General features: G+C 31.6%; 1 protein-coding gene across 3 annotated transcripts in view; it reads right to left on the bottom strand.

Annotated features, from left to right (window-relative positions):
- The window catches only part of LOC114335094 (cytochrome P450 9e2), a 31690-nt gene that overhangs the window by 2572 nt on the left and 13419 nt on the right, over nt 1-15699 (bottom strand). For all 3 annotated transcript variants that reach the window (XM_028285267.2, XM_028285275.2, XM_028285259.2), the window contains exons 3-6: nt 14927-15090; nt 8539-8870; nt 7136-7337; nt 3841-4083 (exon numbers count right to left, since the gene is read on the bottom strand). In XM_028285267.2, coding sequence (XP_028141068.1) covers nt 3841-4083; nt 7136-7337; nt 8539-8870; nt 14927-15090 — 941 coding nt within the window. The remainder of the gene's footprint in view (nt 1-3840; nt 4084-7135; nt 7338-8538; nt 8871-14926; nt 15091-15699) is intronic.

Below are 15699 nucleotides of genomic sequence, written 5' to 3'. Positions count from 1 at the left end.
CTTCTTCTTTTTTTCCTCAAAATGCTATTTTAAGAAATTTTACAGTGATTTGGTATTTATTTAAACAAATTTGAATTTTCTATCGTGAAGTATCAATGGAAAAAATAATATTTTAATAGAAGGGACACAAAAATGTCATTATATGGCATTATAACAAGTTATTTTGATTCAAAACAAGTTTTTGATGAAATTTTATAGTGCAGAAAACGTTAAAATACCGTTTTTTACAATTTCCTCCATTCCCAAAATACATCGTATTCGATTTGGCTGAAAAGTTGCCCACAGATAGCCAAAGCATAGGACTTTAAGTGGTTAAAAGGATTTGAATTATTTTACAATACTAAAAAAGTTACATGCAATATCATAGTAAAAAATATAGGCGTCTACTCTAAGTACAATGAGAAAATATCGATCTCAAAATTTTTAAAAAGAAATTGTAATAGTTGTAAATACAATTTATTTGGAACAATTTCAGTTCCTACCATTTTTGTCGAAAAGTTAAAAATGGCGGAGATATTGTGCAAAAACGGCTCTCCTTTAAAATCAAGATTGCGGCTAACTTAACGGAGGAATCCATTCGCGATTTTAAATTTAGACTACTATTGACCTCCCTAAAGATTAGAAAAATAAAATTTTTGCATGCAAGACATGCTGGCCTGCAAGGTGATATGCTATCCTAACTGGATTAATATACTTTTGAGTCTGATATTATTGCATGTATGTAACATTTTTTGTATTGTAAAATAATTCAAATCCTCTTAACCACTCAAAATGCTATGTTTTGGCTATCTGTGGGCAAATTTTCAGCCAAATCAAATATGATGTATTTTGAGAATGAACAAAAATGTAAAAAACGGTATTTTAACGTTTTCTACACTAAAATTTGATCAAAAACGTGTTTTGAATCAAAATAACTTGTTATAATTCCATATAATGACATTTTTGAATTCCTTCTATTAAAATATTATTTTCCCATTGATGCTATACCATAGAAAATGCAAATTTTTTTAAATAAATACCAAATCACTGTAACATCGCATAAAATAACATTTTGAGAAAAAAAGAATGTGTGTGTACTATGTACGCACGTGAGAAGATATTCTTCTATTATAATAGGTAATTTAAACGAAATAAATATACTTAAAAGGTTATTTGTATTTTATTCTCTTTCTCTTCTCTATTTGTATTTTATTTAAAAATCAAACTAACTTTCTTATCTACCAATTTCAAAAAAAATTTATTAAAACAACCAAAAATAAAAAAAAAACATGAATGGCCCGGGAATGGAACCCGCAACCTTCCAATCTCAGTGCTAACGCATTTCTAACTACTCCATCGAGGCACTAGAAATAAACATGTAAGTTTCGGATATAATTACACAACACGACGACATATAGTGTAAAAATGTTATGCTTACATAATATTTTATTAATCCAAAAACACAAGAATTATAATAAATAATACATTTCCTAAAACCACTAATATATTCTTTTAATGACTTATTTGCACGGTTACAGATACATACATACCTATCTTGAAAGATTAGCAATGAACTACAATACTGTCAGAACTACATACTGTCAGTGTGCGCAGGCGCGCGGTAAATGTACAATTTTACCCTCAATCGATTCGCCGCTAAAGAAAAAAAATTCGCCGCTTCAAAAAAAAAGAAGACTTTTTGACCTTAAATATGTTATTTTTAAGTACCGCAGAAGCTATACACCAAGTTTCAGAAAAATCGGAGATCCAAAAGTTTTTGCCTGAGTGATTTGACAATGAATGTACAGGGTGTAACAAAGGGTGTATACAGGGTGTAACAAAAATACAGGTCATACATTTAATCAAATATTCTGGGACCAAAAATAGTTCCATTGAACCTAACTTACCTTAGTACAAATGTGCACATAAAAAAAGTTACAGCCCTTAGAAGTTACAAAATGAAAATCGATTTTTTCCAATATATCGAAAACTATTGGAGATTTTTTATTGAAAATGAACATGTGGCATTCTTATGGCAGTAGTATCTTAAGAAAAAATTATAGTGAAATTTAGACACCCCATAAAAAATTTATGGGAGTTTTGTTCCTTTAAACCCCCCAAACTTTTGTGTGTGTTCCAATTTTATTATTGTAGTAGCATTAGTTAAACACAATGCTTTAAAAACTTCTTTGCCTCATAGTACTTTTTCGAAAACTCAGTATTTATCGAGATATTTTGCATATTTGTCAAATCCACCACATATTTGAATATGGCTAAGTACGATTATGGAGACTTGATAATAATAGGAAAATTTATTTGTGATTTACATGTTTAGGTATATTTTGAACTATATTAAAAAAGAAGCCACATCTCGATAAAAGGCGCCTTATCGAAAAAATACAACGAATCAAAAAAGTTTTAAAAACACTGTGTTTAACTAATGGTATCGCAGTAATAGTTTAATTGGAACGTACACAACCATTTGGGAGGTTTAAAGGAACAAAACCCCCATAAAATCTCTATGTAAACATATTAGAAAAGAAGCCGCAACTCGATAAAAACTGCCTTGTCGAAAAAATACTAAGAACCAAAAAAGTTTTAAAAATATTGAATTTAACTAATAGTATCACAATAATAATTTAATTGGAACGTACACAAAAGTTTGGGTGGGTTTAAGGGAGCAAAACCCCTATAACATTTTTATGGGGTGCACAAATTTCACTATAATTTTTCTTTAAGATATTCCTCCCATAAAAATGCCACATGTCCATTTTTAATAAAAAATCTCTAATAGTTTTCGATATATTGGAAAAAATCGATTTTCATTTTGTAACTTCAAAGGGCTGTAACTTTTTTTATGTGCATATTTGTACTAAGGTAAGTTAGGTTCATTCGAACTATTTTGTTACACCCTGTATTATTATAAAAAAAACTTATTTTAAATGATTAGCAAGGTTAAAATTTTTCCGAAAGTTTTTGCCTGAGTGATTTGACATGGAATGTACCTTATATATTATTATAAAAAACTTATTTTAAATGATTAGCAAGGTTAAAATTTTCTAAAAGCATTTGAAATTCTGATTTTGTAAATAGTTCGATATACATATAATAGAGGATAAACCAATCTCTCCAATTTTTTAACCATGACATTCTCTTTCTTCCTATACCCTTTCCATCTCCTATCTATCCCTGTATTATCAATCTCAGTATTTCATATCGCTGGCCCCTCATTAACTGTCCCAGATATTGCAACTTGCTTATTTTTATGGTGTTTATTATTTCGTATTCTTTGCCTATTTTTCGCAATACTTCCGTTTTCTACTGTGTCCATGTGTGTTCTAAGCATCCGACTGTAACACCACATTTGACATTGTAGCTTATTTATGTGTTCTTGCTTCAATGTCCAGCTTTCAAATCCATACTGCAGGATAGAAAGCCCGTACAATCTCAGAGCTCTTACTCTCAGTTCTAATCTGAGGTCTTTATTGCAATGTTTTGTCTTTGTTTTCATTTTTACAAACTCATTTCTTGCTATTTCTATCCTGGCCCTCATTTCTGTTGTTTGATCATTATATTGTCTGAAATCCAGGTTCCTAGGTATTTGTATTTATCAACCATTTCTATCGGTACATTTTCCAAACGTATGTTTTTTTGGATATTATCATGTATTTTTTCTTTTTGATATTTATTTTTAGTCCATATTTTTCACAGAAACTGTTTGTTTTATTTAGTAGTAATTGAAGTTATTCAGCAAAGCTTACCATATATAGTATTAAGTCCCTATACTAAAAATAACTGTCAAATAATATTTGATTAAAAGTAGCGAGGCTACAAGAAAATAATCTTCAAAAAAATCTTTACCTGATATTACCATATCCAGATATTTCATTTTCAACATAGCTTCGTAGGTTACTTTTCCATTACATTGATCGAGTGTTTCACGTATTTCATCTCTTAATCTCGATTGGACATCAGGATTACAGGCCAATTCATGAGCCACAAAGCACATGGTTGACGAGACCGTCTCAAATCCAGCAAAGAAGAAAATCAATGCTTGAGCGCAGATGTCTAAGTCGGTCATTTCTGTCGCAACTACTTTTGATTCTAAAAATGTTAAACTAATATAAATAATCATTTCGTTATAAAACGAAACAAGGGACATCTTATCTTTCAGTTCGTTCAGAGAGCGCCACAAGGACTTTAGCCGGTTTCGAACCTTGTTTATCAACATCAGAAAGTGCATATTATGTGACTATATCTAGACACAAACACAAACTGAAACAAATCGGGCTGTTAGTATCGACTTGAAACAAAACAACATGATACGGTTGTCGTGGCGACATCTGCTTAAAACAGGAGAAAGTTTTACTTTAATAAAATTATTAAATAATATTAAAAATAAAACTTTATTGGGACCGAATTTTCTGGTGAAACCTTCGTGGTTTCTAAAATTTGCAAACTAACGAGGGCTGGAGCAAAGAAGGCTGTGGGAGATCTAAAAGTTGCATCTCACTTCTTGCCTGTCCAGCACGGTAAAATTCCAACGAAAAATGGTCCCCCAGAAATTAGGCAAAACGAGAATGGTGATCTGACAATAATCAAAATCATCTAAAATTATGATAAACAATATCACTGCTGTAGATAAATTTTTGTATCTGGTCTATTTAATAACCAACGAATGGTTTGTACTGAAGAAATAAAGCGCCGGCCAGCAATTGCAAAAAGCTCTAATTAAAAGCTCTGGCATAATTAACAAAAATTTGGAAAAGCTATTAAATAACTATCGATACAAAAATGAGACTGGTAAAAAGTGTAGTTTTTCTAGCCCAGTAAATGAACGGGAAATTCGGGGATACCGTGTAATTTTCAGGGGCAACTCCGAATTGCATGATAATTTGGATTTAGGTTCTACTTACCCTCCACTTCAAAGTTCAAATTGTGCCGTTGGTTGCTTTTACTTGGGGGGTGACAGTCACCCCTTCTCGGGGGTGAAAAAACATACGTTCAAGATAAGACCGTAAATTGATAAATTTACTGATTTTAAGCAACTTTTGTTCTATAGAGTTTTTTACGTAAGTCAATACTTTTCGAGTTACATATTTGCCATTGAAAATGTTGATTTTTCGACAAAAAAAAACTACGTTTTCAGACGGTTTTTCGCAAATAACTCAAAAAGTAAATATTTTATCAAAAAAAAATATCCTTAGCAAAAGTGTAGCTTATAAAAAATCCAAAAAAATGGTGTATCGTAAAGTCTATCAATCAAATAAAAACAAAGTTATAGCTATGAAAAATACGTTCTTATTCGTCTAATTCCAAATCGAATATTTCAAGGTGAAATCACCGAAAAATTAAGCACTTTTCGGGAAAAATCCATTAAACTTTTTTAAAGTGTTTATAAAAAGCTTTGTTTTAATTGTCAACAAAAGTTTTAGCATTAAAAATAAGCAAGTTACGCTCAAAATAAAGTTGGCCCTCTTTTTTTTTTGTAAAAAATCATGAAAATCTCGCCGTGTTTAGCTCACCAAATGAAATTAATCACTACCGCTTTACAAACAATTTACCTACCTATCTATGTTTTATATGATCTGTCAGTCTCACCGGTTTAAAGTGTTTATTTTTGAAAGGGTTATAATTGAGAAAGCTTGAATGGGTCACTAATCACGAGTGTATGCAAATTTTGAACAGCCATATCTTAACCAATTTTTGTCTTACAGAGAAACAAAATGAAACTAGCATGTTTATAATAGCAAAACCTACATTTTTTTACTCCTTAAGATTTTTCTTATCACTAATACTTTTTAAGTTATTTTGAAAAAATGAAATTTTTCAAAAATTTTTAGAATTTTTTTTACAATAAAACCAAATGTTTTCAAAAATAAGCACTTCAAACCAATCAAACTTACAGATCGTATAAACAATACACATACAGTTAAAATAGATGGTAAAGCAAAACGATTACTTTCATTTAGGGTGCTAAATAGAGGGAGGTTGTCACGATTTTTTTTGCCAAAAAAAAAGGGGCCAACTTTTTTTTCAGTGTAACTCACTTATTTTTGATGCTGTAAACTTTTGTAAAAAACAAATAATAAGCTTTTTTTCGATACTTTTAAAATGTTAATAAGGTTTTCCCGAAAAACGCTTCTTTCTTCGGTGATTTCGCGTTGAATTATTCGATTTGGAATTAGACTAATAAGAACATATTTTTCATGAGCTACAACTTTGCTTCTGCTCAATTTGTAGACTTTACTGGTGCACCATTTTTTTGGTTTTTTTATACGCTTACACTTTTGCTAAAAATATTTATTTCGATAAAATATCTACTTTTTGAGTTATTTGGGAAAAACGGTCAGAAAACGTAGTTTTTTTGTCGAAAAATCAATATTTTAAATCGCGAATATGTAACTCGAAAAGTATTGACATACGTAAAAAATTTTATAGAACAAAAGGTGCTTAAAATAAGTTAATTTATCCATTTCCGGCCTTATTTTAAACACGCGTTTTTCACCCCCCGAGAAGGGGTAAATATGTCACCCCCCAAGTAAAAGCAACCAATGGCACAAATTCAACTTTGAAGTGGAGGGTAAGTAGAACCTAAATCCAAATTTTCATGCAATTCGGAGTTGCCCCTGGAAATTACACTCCAAAACGGTCATTTATTGGGCTATTCCAGTTTTTTTCACTTATGCATCGGAATACTAGACCCATATAGAGAAATGTAAAACTATTATAGATGTATTTGAGATGTACTGCTGGAGACCAATGCTGATAATACCATGGGTAACCCAAAGAACAAATGAATCTATACGGAACCAGCTAAACAAATATAAAAAACCAACAACACAAAAATCGAACAAATAATATACTATTTTGGACAGTAATAATAAATAATTGGCTATTTTGGATGTTTCGAAGAAATGGTCTTAAAAAACTTACTATCCAGGGAAAAGTACAACGCAAAAGAAGTCAACGTAGATCTCCCACACCATACATGGACCATAGTGTTGCTACTATTGGCACTCCATTGTTAGAATGTGCTACAGTAACAGAACATAAAGAGAACTGGAGGAGCATTGGAAAATCAGCTAGTAGCTTCATGATATCACGATACCTGTACCAGGTTAACGGTTAAGAAAAATAAGAAACAAATACGTACCTAAATTCGATTCTTGTACTACAGCAAATCCAGCATCAACAACCTTTTCTTCTTTTTGATGGATTCCTTTTCTTGCTTGCATGAGTAGGTGAATCATATCGGGACGAATAATGCCTTTCTCTTCCCTGATCTTTATTGTTCCACTAATCAATTCAGTAAAAAATCGTCGAACGTTCATATCAAACAATGTCACTTTAAAGAACTAAAAAACAAAAAGCTTGATAAGGACACTACAACATTGTATAGTTAATGATCATATCATATACTTATATAGGTACTTATATATCACACTGCTAGACAAAAGGACCAACGTTGGAATACAACATTACAACACTGGAGTCCTCACAAAAGTAAACGACCGAGAGATGAGATGGGTAGATGACATAAAAACAATAGCCGGAACAATTGTATGTTGCTCAGGATAGAGATCGTTGGAGGGAATTAGGGAGGCCTATGTCAATAAATGGATTATAGAAGACTAAGAAAAGAAGATATTTTATGCTTCCGATTGATCGGTAGCGTAAGATACCTCACTTGTTTGGTTGTACTTGTCTATTCTAATTTCATGTCCAAGGTATATGTATTTATCAACAAGTTCTATTTCATCGTAGATATAAAGAAATAACAAAAAGAAGAGTAAGTATATCTTTAAAAAGAAATGTTAATAATAAGTAATTAGGACAGAACACATACCTCAAGTCGGTTTAAAAATAAATTTAAATAAAACAAAAGTGATGACAAGTCAAGATATCACAATCGACTAGATGGAAGTAAGATCGAAAGTGTCTAAGAGTATAATATATACCTATTAGGTCACACGATCAAACTAGGCAAACATAATCAAACGGCAGATATAACTAGAAGAATCCGAATGACTTGGGCAGAAGTAGGAAAACTCAGTGATGTGTTGAAAAACAAAAAAATACCAATAAATCTAAAGAAAAGGGTATTCAAGAGTTGTATTCTACCAGTTATGACCTATAGAATGGAGACCATGACACTTACAGAGATATCAGCCAATAGATTGAGAACGACACAGAGGGCGATCTAACGAGCTATGTTAGGAGTATCTCTGCTCTGAGGGAACATATACAAAATAAGGACGTGCGAAGCAGGACGAAGGTGAAATATGTAACTGGAAGAATTGCGCAAATGCAATTGAAGTGGGTAGGACACGTGGCACGACAAAACGTCGAAAGGTGGACGAGAAACATTGTACATTGGAGACTACTCGAACACAGCCGTAGTAGAGGAAGACCACAAAAACGATGGCTAGACGACATCAAAGCCATAGTGGGGAGAAAGTGGCACCAGATATCACAAAACAGAGAAGAATGGAGATTTCACGTGGAGGCCTTTGTCCGGGAGTGGATTCAAACAGGCCGAAGAAGAAGAAAACATACCTCAAATATTTTTGGTATAATCATATATCCAAACAACTTCATAGTCCTCCAGAAACCACGGAAATTGGTTGCATTTTTTCCCATGAGATAGAATTCATTTTCAGTGTTGTTTAAAGAATCAATCTGTACTCCAAAAGCTGCAGAGGCAATAACATCATTAGTATAACGCGTTAATGTGTCTTTCATTTCAATTTCTATAGCATTCTGGTCTTTTTCCATAAAAAATTTGACCAACTTTTCGCCACATTCTGACATCAGCATAAACATCGATTTCATTTTGCTGCTTGTGAACGATGGGCTAAGTATTGGCCTCATTTCCTTCCATCTTTGTCCTAAAAAGAAAAAGAGTTTAAATAAATCTAAATAAATGGTAGTAGGACTTTTCCTTAAAAAAAGGTGGTACATTAGGCAGTATTGTAGACTAGTACGATTTTAAGACCTTTTATTCTAGAACTTTTCCTTTAACAAAAAGATACAGCATAAGAATATACCTACTTCTAGATGTGCTGGACTTCTATACATATAAGCAAAGGAGTCCAGAAATAATAATAATATAATATAATAATAATATGTTTATTAGTTTTCATGTACATGTATCTGTATAAGAATTTTACAATAATTACGTTAATTACACATAAAACAATAAACATCTGGGACTATCCGTTAAAACCAAAAATGGTCGAGCACGGGAATAGTGTGTATATCGTGTAATACATAAAAAATATAGTAGAATACTGTTACATAAAATATAAATAATTAATTAAGTCTAATTACATCTACATTAAAATTATACTTCAATTTGTACAACGTATTTATATTATTCTCTTTTTTTTATTTATTCTTTTATTCTGATGATGAAAACTATACCCACTTTGATGTTATGACATTCATGTAATGAACACATTCATCAAACCATCCAAAATTATAATAGTTGTTTAATCCATTAAATTTTGCACACAGCCGCGATCCAAATTAACAACATATTTTTTAAATATTGATTTAACCATCACTGGTGAGTTGAGAGTAGTTATATATATTTTATACATCTCAGGTAAGGAATTAAATATTTTTGGAGCTTGATAAAGGATGTATCTTTGTCCTAATTTTTTTTTTGCTACTTTCAGTTTTAACATTTTTATTTGTTTTATTACGGGTTTCATATGGGTGGCATAGTTTATGAAGTATATGTTTTTTGTTATATATGTATAGTAATATTGAATACATATATAGTTTTCTTGTATCCATTACCTTTGCTTCAATAAATAGAAGATGCTTAATATAATAACTAACAGAATCCAGCTATGAGCTGTCATCAGATCATACACCGGTTACGATGAGCAAGAGTACCACAGTTATAAACAACACAACCCCTCCTCGACTCACGTCAAAAAATACCAACTGAGCACATTTTTAAAGGCTGCCACAGATTTTGACAAAATTGTCATCATCGGAGCTAATGGTCAATAGAAGATAAAAAAAGTACCACTACTTAACCCATTCGCTGCCGATCGAAAGGATGGAACTTGGCTAGGGGCCAGTTTGTTGAACGGCACCTAACTGAAGTAGCCGTATCACTCGCTGGTGTGTGAACAGCACCTGACTAAAGTAACCACATCACGCGCTTGCGCGTGATCGGCAGCGAATGGGTTAAGGTCATGTGCATGAGCATCTTAACAATATCTAGCTGCATTACAATGTATAATCATGTAAGCGTATGCACTATAGTTGTCCTTTATACAACCACCAAACAGAAAAAATAGAAAAAACAAAAAAAAACGGCCACACAGAGGTTACAAACACATTAAAACTTTTTAAATTCAAACCCACGCACGCCATGAAAAAGTTTTAATGTGTTTGCAATGTCTGTGTGGTCATTTTTCCTGTTTTTTTTTTCTGTTTGGGGGTTGTACGGAGGACAACTATAGTGCATACGCATACATGATTATATTATGATGATGTATACCTATTGTAATGCAGCTATAAGCTCATATATATTGTTAAGGTGCTCATACTGCTCATAATCAACGATTTTCAATGGGAAATAAGCCACAATTTTACCAAAAAAATGATTTTATTAACGTTTCGAAGCCCAAATCGGGTTTCGTTGTCAAAATACAAAATACTACTAAAATAAACAAAAATGTTGTTGCTAAGTAAAAAAATTCGTCTAATAATTTATTAATCTGACTGATTTATATTGGCACTTCATCAATTCAAAAAAAAAATATCCCAGTGTTTACCAACTCATGAAAAAGAACAATATAGGTACTATGGAAACTTGAATTGGAAAAGTCTAATAAAATTGAACAGAACATCAGCAAAGAGCAAATGAAAGCTTTAAAACCTTTAAAAAATGATGACTCCATAACAATTCTACACGCGGATAAAGGAAATGCAACTGTAATAATGGACAAAATACAATATGAGGACAAAATTACAGATCTAATTACAAATGGACCTTATACCAAATTAACGAAGGATCCAACGAAGACACTGAAAAACAAAATCTATAGAACTTTATTTAAATTTAAAATGATCTAACGTACTATCAAATAAAATTAATGACACCCTCATTACAGTAAGACACCACATTTTTATGGAGTACCGAAAATTCATAAAGCGAATATTCCACTTAGACCCATTTGTAGTACCATCAATTCTCCTTGTAGTGAACTACCAAAATTTTTATTAAATATTATAAAACATTTGCAAATAATACTGACACATTTATAAAAAATACACAACATTTTTTAAACAAATTATCAAATATTGAATTTAATCCAAATAATATTTTAGTAAGTTTTGACATAAACAGTTTATTTACAAATGTGCCATTAGATAAAACCATAAAACTTTAAACATAATCAAAACGAAATTAGAGAATGATAATACATTGACAACTAGGACAAGACTAAATGTATCATCTATAATGGAGTTATTGACATTATGTACTAATAATATCTATTTTCAACTAAATAATGAATTCTAGAAACAAAATTTTGGTCTAGCAATGGACTCTTCTTTATCTCCATTATTGGCTGATATATTTATGGAGGATTTCGAAACTAATATCATTTCTAAAGAAAATTTAAAACTCACAGTATGGTGAAGATATGTAGATTATGTGTTTTCAATATGGCCTCATAGATCAGAATTTTTGGATACATTTCTAAACATTATAAACGATCAAGAAGAGACAATAAAATTTACAATGGAAAAGGAATATAATAACACTCTGCCGTTCCTCGATGTTTTAGTCTCAAAGAAGGATACTAGATATGAGACTCAAGTGTATAAAAAACCAACACACACCAACAGATGTCTCAATTACAAATAAAATCACAACATCAGTTAAAAATTGAATCATTAAATCCTTATATGATAGAGCCAAAATTACTTGTTCTAACGAAAATTCATTTTTAGAAGAAAAACAATTGTTAACATCTGTTTTATTAAAAAATGATTATCCTTTATCGTTTATAAATAAGGAATTGTCAAGATTGGATCGAATAGAACAGAACAATGTAGAACGGGATCCTATAACATCCACAAGAAATAATACGAGGAAAATATCAATACCATATATAAAAGGACTATCCGAGAAACTTAAAACAATAGGAAATAAATTCAACATTTCAACAACATTCAAAACAAGAAACACATTGAGATCTATTGTATCTAAAACTAAACCTAACAATGAACAAGAAAGAACAAAGCATTGTATTTATAAAATATCTTGTGAATGCGAACAATTTTATTTAGGTGAAACATCAAGACCATTAAGCGTTAGAATCAATGAACATCAGTCTTATATTAAAAATAGAGGATCTGATAGATCTCAAATATGTCAACACGCATGGGATAATGAACATAGAGTTCAGTGGAGAGATTCAAGTATAGTCCTGAAAGAAACAGATAGTAAAAAGAGAAAAATCAAAGAAGCGGCTCTAATTATGCTAAATGAAACCAATTTTGTCGCAAATTCCTCAATAGAATGCAGTAGGATGTGGTTAGCCATACTAAAAGAGGAAGTCGATAGAAAGAAAATACCACGATTAGTAAGTCAGTAACATATCGAGTTGGTACATATTTTATATTTTAGTATATTGATATAATATCTATGTATTATTAATATTATTTATAATTTAAAATAGCATATATATTAAAGTCAGAATTTGGTATTAGTTTTGAGAGTAAATTAAATGTAAGCCCAAATACTTACGATGTCGGGATAGTATCACGAGGTTTTTTCCTGGTTTTCTCTCGTGATTTACTATGGAATCTCTAGCGAGAGAATTTTACTTCCACCGTTGCATTTGGTTGTCTTTTTAAAGACAGTTCACATGCTATGATTTTTTGTGGCGGATATTCTTGAGTTGGGGTTAATTTCATGTAATCGAATGAACTATCTTTTAATTAAGTCGTCCCAGGAGCGCAACTCATCAATATTGGCAATATCATTTTAAAGTCTTCTACTTTAAAATGTATAATACATGTCTGAATTGTCGATATAAATGAGTCAGATTCAATAAATTATTAGAAGAATTTTTTACTAAGCAACAACATTTTTGTTTAATTTAGTATTATTTTGTATTTTGACAGCGACACCCGACTTGGGCGTCGAAACGTTAACAAAATCATTTTTTTGGTAAAATTGTGGCTTATTTCCCATTGAAAATAGTTGATTATAAAAATGCCACAAGGAAATAGCTTCAGAACAACTCATACTGCTCATGCACATGACCTTAAGTCGGGGTCTTCTATTGACCATTACCTCCGATGATGATAATTTTGTCGAAAGCGCTCAGCTAAGGAAATCAATACTTTTTACACACTTCGACATACTACTTTTTCAAGTCCTCGATTCACTTCCTTGAAACCTATTTGGTACTACGGACTGCACCTATGGCTGTGCAAATTCAAAATCGCTGAATATCATCCAAAGATTTCAGTCTTAAGTTCTAAGATCGAGAGTATATGCTCCATGGTAAGTAAGTAATCAAACACTTCACTAGATATGACTTAATTCCTTTCATTAGACAAGAAATCCATTGAGCTACGGAGTCACAAAACGAACGTACTATTCATCACGAAAATGAGCTAGTAAGGGAATTATTCAAAAATAGCCCTGCCAGAAGGAGACTAGATAGAACCTGGCCTCAAGGTCTACTTCAAAACTAAAACATAAATAGAATAAGGTGTAACAAAACCAGTAAGCACATTTACTTTAATCTGTAATAATGTAAATTGTAAATAAACATGGTTATAAAAAAAGCATTAGAATGTGACAAGAAGAAGAGATGTATTGACACCAAATTCAATGCCGATCTTCTTTAGACAGGAGAAATAAATCTTTCAAGTTTGAAGACTATGACTTTCCTTTCAAGAACCAGGAAAGACCTCAAAATATTAGAAGAAGAAGAACTATAGAATTTCATAAAGTCCTTTCATACAGAAAGAGGAACTTTTGTGTCGGTGTCAAGAATTAAGTCTTTATTTTCAAGAAGAAGACATAAGATCATAAAAAGACAGTTTTTAACACTGTACTTTTCCTTCAAGACAAAAACAAAGCATACATAAGTATATCAGAAACACAAGGACAGCTATTGACCCAAAATTCAATAAAGTTCTTCTTTATTGTAAGAAGAACCTATGAATCGTCTCCCAATATCTTAAATATTGTAGTATATACTTCTAATACAATGAAATTTCAAGTGAAAAATAAACAATTTTAGTAAAAATATCTACATTTAATCACTAATAAGCAAATAATTTTAGCAGATAATGGAAGCTAAAAAGCCAGAAGCTCTTTTAACAGTCTTAGGAAGATTCTCTGCAACTTAACTGTAAGTATCAATACACGCATAAGAATTCTTAGATACGCATAAAAAAGCTGGAGTCTTAGAGAAAATGCCATAAAACGATTAGAGACGTTTGAAATGTGGTGCTACCGACGCCGACGTATGTTGAGGGTCTCATATATACACCACACAACTAACATAACTATTCTCCAGAGGCTAAGAAAAGACAAAGAAATAATTAACACCTTAAAGAACAGAAAATTAGCCTACTTCTTCGGCCACATTATGCGTCATAATAAATATCGACTTCTACAGTTGATTCTACAAGGCAAGATTGAGGGCAAAAGAGGCCCTGGACGTAGACCTACATCTCAGCTAGCCAATCTTAGGAAGTGGACTGGTCTAACGTCAACTGATCTATTTCGAGCTGTTATAATTAAAATAAGATGTGTCAATGTGGTCGCCAACATCTCCAGAAGATAGGCACCTTTAGAAGAAGAATAGAAGCTGATAGAAATAGAAATAATTTATCAAAAATATTTATCGTGTTTAGACATATACATCGTTTTTCCAATCAGATTACTTACCCGTAAGGGCGAACAAGTTTTTACCCCATAGAGGATCAGCTTTCTCCGGGATAAAAGAACGGTGGTCCATAAAGTAATCAAAATCTTTTACCCCTAATTGTTTGATTAAGTCTATGTCTGTTATCACAAGTGTTGGTAAAGTAAATTGATACATTCCACTATACCTGAAAAATATCAAGAGTTAGATGAATAAATTACCAAATAAAAATTTAATTCATCATCCATCCCAATTTTCATAAATATAAAGATACAGACGATTACGAATTTTACACAAAATTCTTAAATCTAAAAATGTGTCAATACGAGCCAAAATACATATTATATACCAAACAGTTTTGGGACCTACAGTCCTCTAAGCAAGCTAAAAATTGGTGCTAAATATAGCATCAATAGGAAGCTAAAATATATGGGAAAGGAAAATATTGAGAAAATTTTTGGTGGTATTAAAGAGAGGGAGGAGGGAGGTATATAGAAGAAGAATCAATGCCGAGATCATGAGTATCTTTTAAACAGCCTGCGATATCAGAAGTAGTTAAAGCATCAAAATTGAAATGGTTGGTATATTTAGACGGAATACCAATAATATTTATAAATACCTAGATGGGCGACTACAGAAGAGTAGGTGAGTAGGTCAACCAAGAAAGAGATGAAGTCTAAAAAAGCCTCAAAAAGAAAGGTATTAGAAAATGGAGAGGAAAAACTAAGAATCGTAAAGAATGGAGAATAATTGTCAAGCTGTGGGCCTAAAAGGGCTGATCACAAAAGCAATAGAG

This window comes from Diabrotica virgifera, chromosome 1, assembly GCF_917563875.1.
Source record: "Diabrotica virgifera virgifera chromosome 1, PGI_DIABVI_V3a".
In the NCBI taxonomy this organism is placed as follows: domain Eukaryota; kingdom Metazoa; phylum Arthropoda; class Insecta; order Coleoptera; family Chrysomelidae; genus Diabrotica; species Diabrotica virgifera.
This window is presented reverse-complemented; position numbering and strand designations above follow the sequence as displayed.